The 19172-nt window shown below is 42.5% G+C and overlaps 1 protein-coding gene across 1 annotated transcript in view; it reads left to right on the forward strand.

The window, feature by feature from the left end:
• Window positions 1–19172, forward strand: part of lrp1aa (low density lipoprotein receptor-related protein 1Aa) — a 120690-nt gene that overhangs the window by 73175 nt on the left and 28343 nt on the right. Inside the window, exons 19-41 of the mRNA XM_049581894.1 lie at window positions 656–736; window positions 1672–1839; window positions 3924–4106; window positions 4197–4394; window positions 4553–4798; window positions 5713–5910; window positions 7941–8145; window positions 8293–8457; window positions 8573–8817; window positions 9513–9644; window positions 10558–10785; window positions 11523–11697; window positions 13628–13722; window positions 13822–13971; window positions 14500–14640; window positions 14881–15006; window positions 15120–15251; window positions 15450–15584; window positions 16185–16314; window positions 16473–16599; window positions 16707–16858; window positions 16982–17106; window positions 17267–17641. Of these exons, the coding sequence (XP_049437851.1) occupies window positions 656–736; window positions 1672–1839; window positions 3924–4106; window positions 4197–4394; window positions 4553–4798; window positions 5713–5910; window positions 7941–8145; window positions 8293–8457; window positions 8573–8817; window positions 9513–9644; window positions 10558–10785; window positions 11523–11697; window positions 13628–13722; window positions 13822–13971; window positions 14500–14640; window positions 14881–15006; window positions 15120–15251; window positions 15450–15584; window positions 16185–16314; window positions 16473–16599; window positions 16707–16858; window positions 16982–17106; window positions 17267–17641 (3912 nt within the window). The remainder of the gene's footprint in view (window positions 1–655; window positions 737–1671; window positions 1840–3923; window positions 4107–4196; window positions 4395–4552; window positions 4799–5712; window positions 5911–7940; window positions 8146–8292; window positions 8458–8572; window positions 8818–9512; window positions 9645–10557; window positions 10786–11522; window positions 11698–13627; window positions 13723–13821; window positions 13972–14499; window positions 14641–14880; window positions 15007–15119; window positions 15252–15449; window positions 15585–16184; window positions 16315–16472; window positions 16600–16706; window positions 16859–16981; window positions 17107–17266; window positions 17642–19172) is intronic.

Raw genomic sequence — 19172 nt, forward strand, 5'->3', positions numbered from 1 at the left:
TGAACTGAAGTCATAGGGGTTCGCATCTAACAACAGCGAAACTATATCAATTCTCACACAGTGCAAGCAGTATAATCCAAGTCTCATTTATCCAGTCGTATGCTCAGTACTTCCCAAACACATGTATTTTTGGTTTAACCTTACTATTTAAAACTGAACTGAAAGTGAAACTGATCTATGCTCCTTTCAAAGCCAGGCTCTACTCAAAAAAATCATTTTACCTTGCTGAACATGGAAGCAGTTGGTCTACCACTGCACTGATCAATTTGTTTGTGTTATTGTGTGACTTCGGTGTTGTAAAGCGTTAGTTTGGATTCACCAAAGTCACACAATTATACAGATTATCAATCGAGGCAGTGGTAGACCAACAGCTCCTGTGTTCAGTGTGGTAAAATTAGTTTTTGTTAACTGAGTCTGGCTTTGAAGAGAGCATTGGTAAGTTTCATATTTGCTAGTTTTGCTGTTGTTAAACGTGGCCTCCTTAAGACTTGGATTCATAAAAAAATTTACTTGAGTCTTCATTCACTAGAAATATGCAAGAAAAACTGAGTTTTCTTCACAAATTTAGGACAACACGAGTTGATATACAAACATTCATTCAGGGGTTGAAGTATTCCAGTGACATTAAGTGTCTAAACTCTAGTTCTGTCCACAGCCTACCCCACATGTTTCCCCCTCACCCAGTTTACCTGCAACAACGGACGCTGCATCAACATAAACTGGCGCTGTGATAATGGTTAGTGTCCTGCTACTGTATTCCCATTTAGCAACTTCTCGCTTTCCTTTATCACAAGTTTGGTGCATGTTTTGCCACCACCCTCATATTGGCACACGCTCCTCTTTTTGTCACCGCGTACCTTTGTGTGTTGTTGCCTTTCTCTCCTGTCTTTTGTTGTTCTGTGTTGTTGGTTTTGTTGTTCCGTGTTGTGCTGTTCGCCCACTCTGCTGTCTTCCGTTGGTTCTGTCTTTCAGAAAAGGATTGTGGGGACGGCTCTGATGAGTTGAATTGTCCAAACCTGACCGGTTAGTGCATAGATCAACATGCACCACAACAGCCATGATGCTAGCCTAGTTCTAGGACCGGCCAAGCGGGCTCAGAAACAGTTAGGGCTGCTTTTCTGCTAATTGAACATGGCCGCAAGCTGAGGCCAATACTGCTGCCTTTCATTGACTGTAGTCTTCTCCACATTATTATTATTCAGCCAACTGAATACACAGGGAAGTCAAAGTGTAGCTGTTGTGTTAGCAATCAAATTAATGAAACTCAATTTAATCCGGTATAAGCTTGATAGAATGCAGGTAAAATGATAAAAAAATTTGTTTACTATAAAATTAGCTGCTGTAAAAAGGCACTAAAGGTTATACGTTTGGTTGCCCTTTTACATTAGTATGGGTACTTAGTGCTTATGATGCTCTGCTGCCAAGCTCAATGTATCAGCGCTTGGTACATTCCCTCATGGTGCATGGTCTGATCTATGCAGTTTCTGTCATTATTCACTCTCTCATCTCTCATATTCTATTTTATTTATGTTCCATTGTTTTCACTGTCACCCTGTTAATTGTGGAAAAAAAAGCAATTACTTTCTGCATATTTATATGTTTTTCCTTTGAGGCAGTGGGCACCTCATATTGCGAGAGAGTGGGTGTTGTTTGATTGTGTTTGTTTTTCAGATAATGACTGCGGGGATAACAGCGACGAGGCAGGCTGTAGTCACTCCTGCTCCAGTGCTCAGTTCAAGTGCAACAGCGGCCGCTGCATCCCAGATTACTGGACCTGTGACGGAGATAATGACTGTGGGGACTACAGTGACGAGACGCATGCAAACTGCACCAATCAGGGTCAGTGTCTTAACCTGCTGATCAGGAGTGACGGTTAGGAAACTCATCCCTGCAACAGATAATTGTATACAAGAAATAGTAAATAAGGATTTATAAGAAATTTCTATAAATTAGACCAGCATCCTTGCAACTATACTTTCAAATTGCTAAGCAACTTCAAATCAAAGCCACAATGGTCATTTTTCACACCTTTCTTATATAAGTAAGTTTTGAGGACCAAACAGTTCTGGGGACTCCCTGAGAGGAACTGCCCACTAGGGAGATCTCCCAAGAACTAGATACCTTAAAGGGCATTTTTATGCCTCTGCATCAGTGAAAGCCCTGGCCTGAGGCATTTTGCTTTCGGGTTGTCCGTCCATCTGTCCGTCCGTCCCATTCTTGTCTCAAAATACATTCAGGGACTTTCTTCAAATTTGGCACAAATGTTCACTTGGACTCAATGATGAAATGATTAGATTTTGGTGGTTAAAGGTTGAGGTCACTGTGAACTTGCATCCATCCCATTCTTATGAACTTCTTCAAATTTGGCACAAACATCAACTCGTAGTCAGGAATGAACTGATTAGAATTTAGTGATCAAAGATCAAAAGTCAAGGTCACTGTGACCTCACAAAAGTTTTTGTCCATAACTCACAAATTTACACACTAGTTATGACAACATTTGAAACAAATAGGATGTCTAATATGATGTAATGATGCAGTGTTGAAATTTTACATCCAAATGGTCATGGGTCAACATCACTGTGACATCATAATGTTGCCGCAAAAATTCTGGCCATGACTCAGTGTCATGTTTCTGCTGTAAAGTTTGGCATTTTAACTTTGGGGTCTACGGGGATTGACCCCTGAAGCCAGCATCAAGTGGCCATTAGAGGAACGGCAGTTTTTTACACTTCTACACTGGCTTCATTTTCCAGCCTGGAGATTGCTGCTTGTGCTTAATGGTAATAATGCCTTCTGCAGTCATGCTTACAATCCACACCTGCTCTCACAGAGTGCTGTTTTTGCGTTGGCATTAGCTTCCGGTCCTTGTTCATAGAGCACACCTGCGGGAGGATGCTATACCATGTAATTATGACAATTGAAATAACTTAAATCTGTATGAAATCCATAAACACACTACCTGGTATGTTTTAATGGAACATTGCACCAATAACAGTTGCGATTATTTGTGGCAAGATTGCATGATCATAAATATGAGCTCCTGCAGCTGATGGGAATGACTGCAATTGATACCAGCCTCTAACACTAATAATGTATGATAATAGATTTCACCCGATCCCAGCCTGTTTCCAAATGCACCATGGGTTTACTATTCACCTGGAGCTGAAAATGCATAAACAATCAGCACCTGATGCAATGACTGATCTGCATCTAGATGCTAGAAAACCTCATCTCTAAGAAAAACTTTGAATAACTAGTTGATATTAAAAGCTAAAGCTCATGTTAAAAGCCACTATTCACAAACAAATAGCCACTGGTCCTTTTCTTAACAGTATTTATGGAAGACAGCTGTAACAGGTGGTCGTCATTATCATGGGTGGATTGTTTCATCGCTGCACTGTTTTGTCATTTATTCCCCGAAGTGCACTAGAGACTAAAATCATAGCTAGTATTTACATTTCAGTCAGCAGATGTAATAGGTCCCTGGTCCCTATTAGTCACACTGGCACCAGTCCAAAGGGTGCCACCACTGGCACCTAATAACTCTCACTAGTCATTTAGTAAGTGATATAATAACTGTTACGATATGCCCTACTTATAATCATCTATTCGTTATTATGCTTCTACTGTTAAGAGCAACATTCAAACAATAACAAAAACTGATTCACTGGCAGCTGGTGTTTATGACTAAAACAATGACCCTCCATCTGAAAGGCATACTTTAATCTGTTCAGTCTTTCCTGTTGCTAAGACTTGTTGCCATCCAGATTCCTAACAGACAGCTCATTAGTTTTTGTTCTCACAGTCTTTTGATGTTGCACATTGTCTCTGCTCAGGGCCGTGTGTCCTGATTTGATTAATGCACGCAGGGATTGAAGACAATGTCATTTTAGAGTTTTATGACATCTTTCTCTCCACAGCCACGCGTCCCCCTGGAGGCTGTCACACCGATGAATTTCAATGTCGTATGGATGGTCTGTGTATCCCCCTACGTTGGCGCTGTGATGGGGACACTGACTGCATGGACCTGAGCGATGAGAAGAACTGTGAGGGTGTCACACACATGTGCGACCCGGCTGTCAAGTTTGGCTGCAGGGACTCTGGTGAGAAGACCATATTTAAACTAGTGTGAAGAACACAAAGTCAAGTTTAAGTACATGTTTTTTAAAAGAAACCCTGCCTTCTATCCATAGCACGCTGTATCAGCAAAGCCTGGGTGTGTGACGGTGACAGCGACTGTGAGGACAACTCCGATGAGGACAACTGTGAGGCGCTAGTGTGTAAGCTCTCTCACCATGTGTGTGCCAACGACTCCACCATCTGCCTGCCTGCAGAGAAACTTTGTGATGGCACTGATGACTGTCCAGATGGCTCTGATGAGAAACTCTGCGGTAAGAGACAACAGTGCCCAGGCTGTGTTTCAGTACAGGGGAACGCCATAACAGCGAGTAAAACTTGGCATCATAAATCATGTCATCAGGGCTTTAATAACAGCTCTGTGAAGCTACCCCTTATGTCAGTGTTCATCTGACTTTCTCTTTTTCTACAGACCTGTGTTCACTGGACAATGGCGACTGCAGTCATAACTGCACAGTGGCCCCTGGCGAGGGGGTGATCTGTTCCTGCCCACTGGGCATGGAGTTGGGGCTCGACAACAAGACCTGTCAAATCCAGAGCTTCTGTGCCAAACACCTTAAGTGCAGTCAACGCTGTGAGCAGGACAAGTTCAGTGTGAAATGTTCTTGTTACGAGGGCTGGGAGTTGGAGCCTGACATGGAGAACTGCAAGAGCACGGGTAAGGGGCCGTGGAAGCAATACAAGAAAGGGAGATGATGGAGGGTGGGTGGCCAGGAGAAGGCAAGAGACATCACTGAAGAATTTTAACATTTGATTGATGGTAGCTGTACAGTAAGGGAGGGAGCTTGAGAAGTGGCTGGGTTCTGGGCTTTGTCAGGGTTCAAGACTGCAGAATCAGGAAGTGTGGTGTGGGTTTGGGATCAAGCAGAGGAGAGGCCGCCCAAGCAGGAAACAGTGTGGTTTGAGAAGACCCACTCTGCCAAAATGTGATTCTCCCTTGGACAATAGATAGAGTGCTTGAGACAGAAGAGGAAGAGCTTCAATGTTGTTCACTCAAGTATATGACTAAGGAATAATAAAAAGCCATAATTATTTTATGAAAAGAAATAATATGAAATATTGAAGAATAAAGTGAAGAACAGATATGCTTTTTGTTCAAATCAGAGAGAGGGCAAGACATGGGAAAAAAAAAGCGGAAACTGCTCAGTCACAGTAAATCAGCTTTGAATTTAATTATCCACATAAAAAATATATTTCTCCCCTGCAGCAACTAGCTGATGAGGAAACATATATTTATGATTGTGCTCTTCACTGCCAGGTCTCAAAGACTAGCCACAGCACCATGTCATTCATCTGGCTGCCTGTTAGGTACAGATAACTCCTGTCTTATTTACACTGCATTTTAATTACCCAGGATTAGAGCCACTTTCAACACAGCCCCTCTGTCATTGGACAAGGCACACACCGCAGTGGAACAGGGCTGTGATGTTTTCCACAGTGTGGAGCAAAGCCGCTCTGCAGTGTTATGAGTAACAATCAAACAGTGACCAAGCAAAGGGTTTTTAACCCTTGACCATCTGGTTGGCTTTTCTTTTAAAGATGGCCACTGATCTTCCCTGTTCATCTCCACAGATCCTTTCAAACCCTTTATCATTTTCTCAAACCGCCACGAGATCCGCCGCATTGATCTGAATAAAGGAGAGTTCAGTGTGTTGGTGCCGGGCCTAAGGAACACCATTGCCCTGGACTTCCATCTGAGCCAAAGCGCCCTCTATTGGACTGATGTGGTGGAGGACAAGATCTACCGTGGGAAACTGTCCGAGAATGGAGGTGAGCTTTTTAAACACAATCATAATGCTTTAAAGACTTTTTGTACCATCTAGGATTTTATCCAAGACTGCATATGATGATGTATGACATGACACTCTCTCCCATTGTTCAAAAAAGAAGCCAAAATATCCCAAACACGGTTATTGCCATCTTGTCATTTTGAGCCCCAGAGTCCGCGCAGTAGTTATCGGGAAGCCATGATAATGAGTTCCTGCCCATTCTACTGCCTGACTCACATCTGTGCAAAATCAACTTTGGCTATTCGCTTCCCGCTCACTTTCATTCAATGTAAGTGAAGGGGCCAATGAAACATTCGGTCTTGGTGGCAAAGCAAATTCACATCTTTGCACTGCGTGGAGTTTAACTTTAGTGAACTTTGACTGTTGAAGTCGCAGCCACAACCAATAGCAAAGAAGTGTGTGTGGAGGAGTTATTGTGTCTAACCAGTCAATGTATTGCCCATGAAAAATACAAACTGCCCCACATTATAGATGATGCCTGGCTGACAGTGAGTCAGGAGACAGGCAAGGAACATAAGAAAATGGAAAACGTGCCAATAACATAATATTTTCTTGGTATTTATTTGCAAGCTAGCTAACATTAGCTAGCCAGCTAGCTCTCTGTCTGCATCACATCAGGCACTGCCCACATTGAAAACAAATACCGCCTCGACAGATGATGGTTACTCACCTGTGTTTACTCATGCGTGACTGCACCCTCAATCACAGCTGTGAGTCATGGGCTTTCTTGTGATAAATATCTTCTGTGATTATTCACCCGTTTTCTGATTAGAAATGAGAGTTGAAAAATGTTTAGCTCCGTGTAAAATGCTGTGCTTGTCACTGTCATCAGCCGTCCAATCACAGTGGAGAGGGGGCGGGACAAACACAGCAAAGACCCAACCATCATAGAGCACAGATACAAGCCCCCAACAACCTTTAGTGGACACCCAGTAAAGCCTGTAATATTTCAGGATGTAAAGCTGCACTGTTGGTTGCTGTTACTGTATTTTCTGCTACTTGTAAGCAGAAAATCTGTTGGTTTCATGAAGGCCAGACCAGTCATTTATGGCCATTATGCATGGCAAACAACAGCCAATCATCACAGCAGCAGTAATAATGAGCAAATCATGTAAACAAGTCTACACTTCAGTTGTGTTGCATTTATGTGTTTGTCTGTGCATGTGGTTGTTTCGTGCCACGTTTTCTGAGCATAGCCAAAAGGCTACATAGTGCATACAGTAAGTGTGTGTTTTCATTGCTCCAGACAGGATAATGACTCGTCTCCAATAATTAGACATGTCCCTCTGATTAGGGACCCAGCGGAAAATGAAAGGGATAGAAAGAAGCCCGAAAATGCATCTCTTTAGCCCTGCAAGACACCACATATTTAGCTTTTCTTTAAGGCCCACTCTATAATTGTAGTATCACACCCCCCGCTGCTGTGCCACTACTGTATTTATTTATGTTTTCATTTATCTTACTGACGTGTTTTCTCCCGAACTTTGCCTCTAAGCATTTGATTAAAGGAATTACAGTTTGTGATGCAATGTTAGCGTTGAATCCAAATAGCTTGATTGCATTTACATAATTTGTAAATACTGAAGCAGAGTGGATCAGTGCTTCGGGTTACAGTGCAATCTGAAATGTTGCCATCAGCAAATCCCAGTTTTCAAAGCATTTATCCGTATATTGAAATGCTGTGTGAGTTCATTAAGAAACTTAAGCGCCCCAGAGGAATGTTTATTTTATTGAGTAGAAAGATGAAATATGATTAGATGAGATTTCTCCTGCAGTTTTAAACAAAGATGGATGATACAGCAACATGCTGCTTATTTGTTCCCTTCCACTATGTTACATAGTTAGACAGATAGATTTTACAAAGGTCATGACATTCATTGAAACTGTCGAGTACAAAAACACAATAAACTTTGAATTTCTATTGCAGTTAGAGAGGGAAAAGGGTACAGTGACATCTTCAAGTCATACAGACATACTAAACAAAACTGTCCTTTTTATTTGTCCTTGCAGCTTTAACCAGCTTCGATGTGGTAATCCAGTATGGGCTGGCTACCCCCGAGGGCTTGGCAGTGGACTGGATAGCAGGAAACATTTACTGGGTGGAAAGCAATTTGGATCAGATAGAGGTGGCCAAGTTGGATGGCACCATGAGGACCACACTGCTGGCTGGGGAGGTGGAGCACCCTCGAGCCATTGCCCTGGATCCCCGGGATGGGTATGCTTATTGTACTGCCCACTGATATAAAACAATGCTCATTTACAACCAATTACAATGGTATTTAAAGGGTAAGTGTTTTGGTAATTAGAACCTATTGTACCTAAAGTTTTAACTGTGTGTCCATGTTGTGGCATGACATTGCAGAATCCTCTTCTGGACAGACTGGGATGCCAGCTTGCCCAGGATTGAGGCGGCATCCATGAGTGGAGAGGGCAGGAAGACCATCCATAAGGAAACTGGCAATGGAGGCTGGCCAAATGGACTCACAGTGGATTATCTAGAGCGCCGCATCCTCTGGATTGATGCCAGGTCAAAAAAAAGGGCCCAGACATGAACAAGCCCACACAAACACCTTTTTTTTAATTCACATTTGGTATCTTTAAGTCATATCCAGATATTGATTTAAAAATCGTGTTATATGCAGGTCTGATGCCATTTATTCAGCCAAGTATGACGGTTCTGGTCTGATCGAGGTTCTGAGGGGACATGAGTATCTGTCGCATCCGTTTGCTGTTACTATGTACGGAGGAGAGGTTTACTGGACGGACTGGAGGACCAACACTCTGGCAAAGGCAAACAAGTGGACAGGAAGCAACGTCACTGTGGTCCAGAGAACCAACACACAACCTTTTGACCTTCAGGTCTATCATCCATCCAGACAGCCGCAGGGTGAGAAACACGCACATGAACGTGCACATACTGTCGAGATCAAGTTTTGAAATTAAAGGAATACTTCACCCACCAAATGATCATTTGTATATCAATTACTCACCCAGTGTTAAGTTGAATTTGTGAAGAAAAGTTAGTTTTTCTCATATGCCTCGTTGGTGGATGAAAGATCAAAAAATGAGAAAATTCTTGATGAATTAAAGTCGTAGGGGTCCATATTTTTAAACGGCAAAACTATATTAAAACATCAGTTTACAAACTCTCACATAACTCGTGCAGTATAATTCGAGTCAACATAAACATCCTTTGTAGAAAGTAAAGTTTTAGCAAAAATGTTTTTAGGAAGTACGGAGCATACCACTTGTAAACGAGACTTGGATTATACTGCACAAGTTGTGTGAGAGTTTGTAATGATGTTTTGATATATAGTAGTTTTGGTGTTGTTAAACGTGGACCCCTTTGAACAAAGTTTTCTTCACAAATTCAAGGTGAGTAACTGATACACAAATGATCATGTTGGGGCTGAAGTATTCCTTTAAGACTCTGAAAATCTTGTCAGTATAGCTACAATGGCAGCCAGTATGTTCCTTATAGTATATTTATTATGAGAATGACAACTCAGTTTTATACATGCTGCTTCATGAGATGTTTAAGGATACATTCTGAATACTTTTTCCATACTCACATCTCCGTAGCTCCTAACCCATGTGCGGCTAAAGACGGCAAGGAGCCCTGTTCTCATCTATGTCTTATTAACTACAATCAGACCTTCTCGTGTGCCTGCCCTCACCTCATGAAGCTAGGCCCCGACAAACGCACTTGCTATGGTAAGCAAGAACACACGACACGTACATAAATGCAGTTACTGTAGAAAAACATACTCTTTGATTCTCCTTTGAGCCAGCAGACAATTTTCCCCTCTGCTTGTCTTGGCAAAATTGTTGTTGAATACCACAGTGTAATCCCTGTCCTTGCAGAATTGTTTATTTCCATTTGTGTGTTGGTGTGTGTGTGTGTGTGTCAGAGAGGACACAGAGAGAGAGAGAGAGAGAGAGAGAGAGAGAGAGAGAGAAAGAGAAAGAGAGGTTTAAACAATCTGGACTTTTTTCACTTTGAGGTGCTACTGCTGTGACAGCTTTGGAGCGCATTGAAGTGTCTGTCCGTGAAAAGTGAGAGCAGGCCTGTTTATTCAGTGTGTGAGCTTAGTATTCAGGGCAGCACTTTCTATTATCTTCAGGGGTAATGGAATAGAGAGCCCCATTCTGTCTGAGGTAGGCATCAGCCACAACCCTCCACATCCACCACCTAGTCTGGCCTGGCCGATACAGCCTGACACTGTCATTACTCTCCGCTCTCTCCTCCCCTCTCTTCCTGTCCATCATTTAAGCTGCACACAGTGAAATGATGATAGGACTGTTGAGACCAATACAATTGTAACGTCCCAGCACTGATTGAATTCACTCTCGCTGTCATGGCTGTGCTATTGAGTTAGCCTGCCAGACACAATCATTAGAGTCAAAGATGCAATTGGATTAACTGTTTGTTCAAGTGGCAGCAATAATGCGCTGATGCACCCATCCATGCTGCAACCACCTATTCCCCACAGCTCTAACATTAGCGTGCACTCATGCATTTGACTTTTGACTTGAAGCTGCATTTAACTCCTGATTACCCCCATTGAATGCCGAAGGTTTGGGGAATCACTGAAGGTTGCATGTCAATGTGTTCCCCACCCTGCAGAGTCTCGTCAGTTCCTGCTGTACGCTCGCCAGATTGAGATCAGAGGAGTGGACATCGACAACCCCTACTACAACTACATCATCTCCTTCACTGTGCCTGACATTGACAACGTGACCGTTGTGGACTATGATGCTCTGGAGCACCGAATCTACTGGTCAGATGTGCGCACTCAGACCATCAAGAGGGCTTTTATCAATGGCACTGGAGTTGAGACTGTGGTCTCTGCTGGTACGGAGAAGACACACCAGACTTAAATTCCATTTCCATTTCCATTCCATTGGTTTACAGATCTTTCACTCGGATATTATGTACATGTGCTTTTAGAGGTTGGGTTTCTTGTGCCAGGGAAACAAATTATCACAGTTTGCAATAAAAATGTCCTCTTATGATGAGGGGTCTAAAGAATATGATCCCAATGATAGAAAGTCAGGGAAAAACAGTGATAAATGCTTTCAAATGATTATCCTTCAAAGTTGTGTATGAAACAAAAAAAGGATCATTTACCATTTATCCATTTATGGATACTCTGTATACCCTGTAACGCTGTATTCCCGTAGTCATATGTTCCCACAGGCCTATGTTCCCCTCGACCCTAACTTAGTCCCTTATCCCTATGTTCCCTCAGTCCTTGTTTCCTCAACCATATATTACCTCAGGCCTACTGGTATGTTCCCCTCAGTCCTATGTTCCTGAAGTCCTATATTCCTTCAACTCTGTGTTCCCTCATCCCTATGTTCCCTCACATCAGTACCTCTGCCAATGAGGTAATGTTTTCTCCCCTGTAGTAACGTGGGCAACCTTAACCCAGTTATGGAAGGGCCAGCTCTTACGGTGAGGGAACATAGGGCTGACCCTCAGTAATCAATTCAGCAGACAAAATCTGTGGCTGTAGGGTAGAAACAAAAAGCTTGCTTTGACTGATGAGGTTAATTAATGGCTCTGTGTGTGTGTTTATCTTTGTTCAGATCTGCCCAATGCTCACGGCCTGGCAGTGGACTGGGTGTCCAGGAACCTGTTCTGGACCAGCTATGATGCCAATAAGAAACAAATTAATGTTGCCAGACTTGACGGCTCCTTCAAAAATGCTGTCATCCAGGGCTTGGACAAACCACACTGTCTAGTGCTGCATCCAATACTGGGGTTGGTCATCCACACACACACACACACACACACACACACACACACACACACACACACACACACACACACAGAAGCTGTCACACTTAGTCTAAAAGAAACTTTCAGAAATTGTTCTCAGACATCCTCCTGATTTCACCTTTAACCTACAACACATACACACAGAAGTGCACATGCACAATCATACACACTCAGGCAATGTCTGGCTGTCAGGCTCCCCTCTGTTTGCAGTCAGAGATGACAGGCAGAGTAGTTGGTCGCTGACCTCTGACTGTTTCTTCACTCAGGAAGTGGTTCCAATTTTTCTCCCGTCGTGTCATCTTTCTCCTCTGTCGCTCTCTTTCTCCATCTTGCTCCATTTCTATTTTTGAAAGATAGCTTCTGCGCTCAGATAGACTATCCATGAATTATTTACTGCCAATGTCTCTGTCGCTTTCTGTCGCTATTTCTGTTCCAGTGTTTATCTTACATCCTGTCCCCTCCTACCTTGTTTAGCAAATGTCCATTTTTCCCTCCCGTCTTCCTTCTTGAAACCTCACCACCACCCCCCCCCCGGCTCCCCAAACACAACCTGGCCTCCGCCCCTCCTCCCACCAGCAGAGCAGAGACAGACCATCTGTATTTATATATTTAGTTTTCTCTTGCAGGAATATGTGTCCCTTTGAGTATTTTAGGTGGATGAGGGAAGGATATTTTCTTAAGAATTGTGTCTCCCTCCTTGTGTTTTTTTTTTTGTGTGTGTGTGTACTCCTTCCTCTCTGCAAAGACTTAGCCTACTTAAGCAGAGGAATGTTTCCGATCTGAGCATTGTTGGCATGGGGGGAAAATGAGAAGCAGATGCTGGATCCATATGCTGGGGCTGTCTCCTCTTCCTGGCACACAAACACACTGCCCAGAATACGTCCAAGGGTGGGTGGGGGCAACAAGAGTCAGGGAGGGACAAACTAAAACTTGCATGTGTGCACAAAAACATGACATTGGGGGCGTTTAAATGCTGCAGAAACTTCATTTAAAGTTAACAAACAAATGAAGGGTGTGGTGGATGTGGTGGGATTTGACAGGAAGTGGGTGATAGAGGCAGAGGATAGATACCCTTTAAACACAGATTACACAAAGTCTAAACACAGTGACACATTGTCCTGTGTACTCCGCATGTGTGTGTGTGGGAGGTCAGAGAGGACTTTAACCAGTTTGAGGAGCAAGGAAGTTTAAGGCGATGAGGTCGCCTTAAATTTAAACCCACATACTGTATTTTTTTTTAAAATTGCTATTAAAGTCACATATGGTTTTTTATGATTTACAGACCAGATGCTCCACAGATTCCACAAAATGTTGTTTATACTATTACTATTATTTGTGTTGCCAATGTATTTGACTTTGAGATCAGCTTTTCAAGAGCGAAAACATCTAGTAAAATCTAACAAACAAGCCTAAAACCAGCATACAAACCATGGCCACCGGTAAACAAATCTAAAGGCAGCCACCCAAAAATTGAACAACAAAAAGTAATAATAAAAACTATTACCAGCGTCCTAACAAACATCCCATAACAAAGCTTTAAATCTCCAAGGGGAATGAAAGAATGTAGCAGGAGAGCTGTTTGCAATCCAGTCTCAATTCACTCCAGTCCTGCCAAGATCAGTGTGTACATATGGGATATCGAAGGTTAAGAAATTATTGGAATGTGTGCTGGAGTTAGTATGAGAGAAGATAAATGAGGTGAGCTGGCCTCAGTATGACAGGAAGTTCAGGACGGCAAATTGATTCCCTCAAATCATTTATTAAACCTTTTTGTCAATATATATACACTGAGCAATGAGGCTTGTATTGCGAGGCATATGAATCTTATTAGGCCTATTGACCAAGTTTAGTCAACAAGATGAATGATGTTGTGAAAATAAATCAAAGTTCTCTCTCTGTCTGCCTCTTTCAGGAAACTCTACTGGACAGATGGGGACAACATCAGCATCGCCAACACAGACGGTAGCAACCGCAGTGTCCTTTTCACGGGCCAGAAAGGCCCTGTCGGTGAGTGACGGACTGTACTTCCTTGTGTGACTGCATGAGAGACAGCGCACCCTAGTGACAGGGCATGTCAACAACATCAGCTCCCTCTTTGTTTTCCAGGTCTCTCTATTGACTTTGAAACTGAGCAGCTGTACTGGATCAGCTCGGGTAACAGCACCATCAGCCGCTGTAAACTGGACGGCTCTGGACTGGAGGTGCTGGAGGGGGTTAAGGGCAAGTTGACCAAGGCTACTGCTCTGGCCATCATGGGTAAGTTTAAAAAAAAACAAAGCCCATTTTAGCCAATAATTAGGGCTGCAACTACCGATTATTTTCATTGTGGATTCATCTGTTGATTTTTTTCTCAATTAATTGATTAATTATTTGGTTTATAAAATGGTGAAAAATGTTGATCAGGGTTTCCTAAAACCCAAGATGACGTTCTCTGATGTCTTTTTTAGTCCTCAATCTAAAGATATTCAGTTTAGAGGGATCATAAAGGAGAAAAGAAAGCAGAAAATATTAACATTTAAGAGGCTGGAATCAAATAGTTTTTACTTTTTCTTAAAAATTACTCACACCAATTAATTATAATTTATTTATAAAATTGCTGGTGATTAATCATCACACTTCTAACAGTGACGCATGTAAAGGGATCTCAGCCATGAGATATGATAGCTTATTCATGTTGCAAGTGTATGTGTGTGCCTTTAAATATTGCTCTGAGTTAAGGTTGAGGGGTCTTCCAGTGTTAGGTCTGAGAGTGTTGAGCATCCTGTGGTGTGTTGCATCCTTCAGGAGACAAGTTGTGGTGGGCGGACCAAGGAACTGACCAGATAGGAACCTGTGACAAGAAGGACGGCGGCAACTGGAAAGTCCTGAGGAACAGCACATCCCCCATGATGCACATGAAAATCTACAATGAAACCGTGCAGAAAGGTGCAGGGTTCTTGGCCACACAGCAACTTTTTCTAAGCCTGTGCAACATTTGTTTGGTTAAATTACTTGGCAAAAAATACAAAAAAGTAAAGGGAGTAAAATATGTCCTTGTCTCATCGCAGGTCTGTTTTGCTTCTTGCATGTTGCCTGTTTATCTATGCCAAAGCACATCTGTTTATGTCTCTGTAACCCTTCTTTGATTTGTTTTGTGTATTTGTTCTCGTGCCTTTGCGTTCCCAGGCACCAATCTCTGCAGTAATAACAACGGAGACTGTTCCCAGCTGTGTCTCCCCACTTCCCCAACCACCAGGGCCTGCATGTGCACCGCAGGATACAGCCTGCGCACAGGGCAACAGTCTTGTGAAGGTACGAGACATTTATACACGCAGTGTTTTCTTGATTTAGCCAAATTTGGATTCAAGGATCGATGAAAATGATGAATGTGTGATGCAACTCAAAATATGAAATATTTGCTGTAGGTGTTGGCTCTTTCCTGCTGTACTCTGTGCATGAGGGCATACGTGGTATTCCTTTGGATCCATCAGACAAGTCTGATGCCCTGGTACCAGTGTCAGGCACATCCCTGGCTGTGGGAATAGATTTCCATGCCGGTAGGACTCGAGTTTTTTTTTTTTAACAACATATGTGGGGGTTTTTTTCTACAAATGTGGAAGAATTACCCAGCATGAAGGGTTTTTTTGTCTCTTGGCTGAAAAAAACACCTTAATTTTACCACTGAGTTTAGTACATATTGCTTTATAAGGGTATAGGAAAGTTCCAGCTCAGACATGTTTTACTTGTTTTCACAGACAATGACACAATCTACTGGGTTGACATGGGCCTGAGCACCATTAGCAGGGCCAAGAGAGACCAGACATGGAGAGAGGACGTGGTCACTAATGGCATTGGCAGAGTGGAGGGCATCGCTGTGGACTGGATAGCAGGTGAGAGACTCCTCGGTCATGAAAAAAACATAGTGTACATGATGAAAATTGTGGAAATCAAACAGCCTTAATAATACATAACGATAAACTGATTCACTTTTGTTGTCAGTCTGTCTTTCATCCTTGCTTGTCTGTTATCACACAATATGGGTGTAAGAAAATACTGATACATAATGTTATCAATGTTACGTTTTGTGATACTGTATCAATTAAAAAAAACTATAATGATTTTTAATAGTTTACTTAATTTGTTTACCTAAAGGATCCTGCAAGCACTTTAATTTTAATTTTTACTAATAGGCAAATGCCACTTTCTTTGCTGAGACTGCACAAAAAGTAGTGCTACTGTATGATAAGGACTGTGATAAATACAAATGCAGATGTCACGGTTCTGATTGCATAAAAACAGCACACTTACTTTTGCATATGATGATATCTTCTTTATACTATGACAGTTTTCATAAAATTAGATTTAAACCATGCAATAGGAAGGGAGATGAACCTAAAGTAATTAGGAGAACCTATTGTACTAACAGAATAATAATAATAATCATGTCAAATAGTGCCAGAGAATCATTATTTCTCCTCCATCCTCAATAGGAAACATCTACTGGACGGACCAAGGCTTTGATGTGATTGAGGTAGCCAGACTGAACGGCTCTTTCCGCTACGTGGTGATCTCTCAGGGCCTGGACAAACCTCGTGCCATCACTGTCCACCCTGAGAAAGGGTGAGAGGAAACAGCACTCCAGTTATTGTCTGTCTTTAGCTTCTGCTTCTGTAATCTCTCTCATTATTGATCACTGAGGAAGTTATCTCTGTGCTTTACTGTGTGTGTGTGTGTGTGTGTGTGTGTGTGTGTGTGTGTGTGTGTGTGTGTGTGCATAGGTATCTGTTCTGGACGGAGTGGGGCCAGTACCCTCGTATTGAACGGTCTCGTCTGGATGGCTCTCAGAGGGCTATCCTGGTCAATGCCAGTATCAGCTGGCCCAACGGTATCTCCATTGACTATGAGGTGCAGTATAACAGACCTTCTTTACATTTATATCACTATGTTAGAGTGCAGAAAGCCGACACTGCATCATAACATTATTTCAACTATTTCTGTCTGCATGCGTGTAGGAGAATCTGCTGTACTGGTGCGATGCCAGGACAGACAAGATTGAGCGCATCAACCTGGAAACTGGAGAGAACAGGGAAGTTGTGCTTGCCAACAACAACATGGACATGTTCTCTGTGTCTGTGTTTGAGAGCTACATCTACTGGAGTGACAGGTTAGATAAATCCCCCTCATTTGTCACTTATTTATGAATAATATTTGTCGTCACCCTTAATGTTTTAAATTTTTTATCTGCAAGCTTAATTTTTGTTTAATTTCTGTTTAATTTTTGACCCAGGACACATGCTAATGGCTCCATAAAGAGAGGCAGCAAGGACAACGCCACAGACTCCGTGTCTCTGAGGACTGGTATTGGGGTACAGCTCAAAGACATCAAGGTTTTCAACAGGGCCAGGCAGCAAGGTGAGCACCGGGGTGTTTATTTCAAAACTTAAATGTCTGCTTTACATGCCAAAAATGAGCATCGAACATTTGCATAGAACATTTTTGTGCAATGTCATGTTCAAACTTGAAATTCAGATGTACATAATGATCATGTCATGGATTTCATGTCTGTATACAGGAACAAACGTATGCAAAGACAAAAATGGCGGTTGCCAGCAGCTTTGTCTTTTCCGTGGCAACGGACAGCGGACATGTGCCTGCGCCCATGGTATGCTGGCCGAAGACGGCTGCAGCTGCCGTGACTACGATGGCTACCTACTCTATTCGGAGCGCACCATACTAAAGAGCGTCCACCTGTCAGATGAAAACAACCTAAATGCACCCATCAAACCATTCGAGGACCCTGAACACATGAAGAATGTCATTGCACTCACTTTTGACTACAGAGGAGGTGGAGGAAAGGGAGCTAACCGCATCTTCTTCAGCGACATCCACTTCGGCAACATCCAGCAGATCAGTGATGATGGGTCTGACCGCAGGACTGTGGTAGAGAGTGAGTATTCCCACATCTTAAAGGGACCTATTATGCTCATTTTTAGGTTCATACATGTATTTTGGGTTTTTACTAGAACATGTTCACATGCTTGAATGTTCAAAAACACTTCATTTTTCTTAAACTGTCAATGCTGGAACACCTGTATTCACCCTCTGTCTCAGACCCTCCATTTTATAGCCTGTCTCTTTTAGCCCCCCGCCCCAAAAAGGCCCAGACTGTTTTGATTGGTTAGCCTTTTCTGAGTCTTCTGTGTCTCAGCATCTCTGCACTTGTCATTGCACGTTTTACCATAAAAAAAATCACCAGTAAAAGATAGGCATGTTCCAGCAGGAGTATAATCCAAAATTAGGGAGAAATTTACAACATCAGCAACCAAGATTACCACGGTTGGGGAGTAACGGCAAGTAATTAAGTTATGTATCTAAAATACAAAAAATGAGTAACTGTATTCTGTTACAGTTACAGTTTAAATCAATGGTATAATGAACACAGTTACTGTCTTTAAAAGGAGATTACATAAAGAGATCACTTATTTGTTTCTGTTTTCTTTGTTCTAACACCATGTCCTAACAAATGTGATGTGAGCAAGCATCAGTTGGATTGTATAGTTTTGGGTTTTTTTTGGAATGTCCTTATTGGCTGCTTGTGCTGCTGTTTGGAGCTGAACTTTTGTCAGAAGCTAATGCTTGCTTTGAAAGCTCCACAATTGATGAGGAACAGCTAATTTGTGACATTGAATTAAGGAATTATCTACACAACAGAACCTAAATAAGATGGGAGCTGGCAAGAGAGAGATCGCAAGGAAGCGTTAAGTTTCTGTTAAATGACCATCACTAATAACAACCCACTTGCTGTTGGCTGTATTGTAAGTCATTCCCAGTAAATATGTAAGGGATAATGTATAGTGAGCCGGTGCGCGTCGGGGTTCCATTCCCCTGTTGGGAGTTATTTTTCAACTGTCACCGGCTCACTATACATTATCCCGCTTAGAACATGGCTTACTACTAAAACATTCAAATGTTACAACTGGCATCAATATTATTAAATTGCTGGCAGAGTGTATTGACAGAGGAGAGGCGTTCACCAGACAAACGGGAGCACAAGGAGAGGATTTTACTCCACTTCTCCCAGTCGGAGATGCTGGGTGCCCAGTAGCTGTGAAGGCTACCCTCACATTTATGGCCAGTGACCAGCATGATCTCCCTGCTCTCCAGGCCAGCTTGGGAGAGCTGTGTGGACTAACGTTAACTGATTTTGATGCTCCTCAGCCGAAGGCTGTTGCTATGGCGTCTCGAGCAACGGAGCAGCAAAGCAGCGGTGATACCTCAAGAAATAAACACAGCAGAATTTTGTTGATTGACCAATCAGAATCAAGTATTTAAGAGTGCCGTGTTCTAACACAATTTAAAACGTGTGTTTTCTTTTTAAAAAACACAAACGTAGAGAGTTAGAGTGTACTTGCCCACCTTACATCTCCAGTCCAATGCACAATGGATAGGTAGCCTACTTGGGTTTGTTTGCATAAAGT

Source organism: Epinephelus fuscoguttatus, linkage group LG1 (genome assembly GCF_011397635.1).
Source record: "Epinephelus fuscoguttatus linkage group LG1, E.fuscoguttatus.final_Chr_v1".
Classification (NCBI taxonomy): Eukaryota; Metazoa; Chordata; class Actinopteri; order Perciformes; family Serranidae; genus Epinephelus; species Epinephelus fuscoguttatus.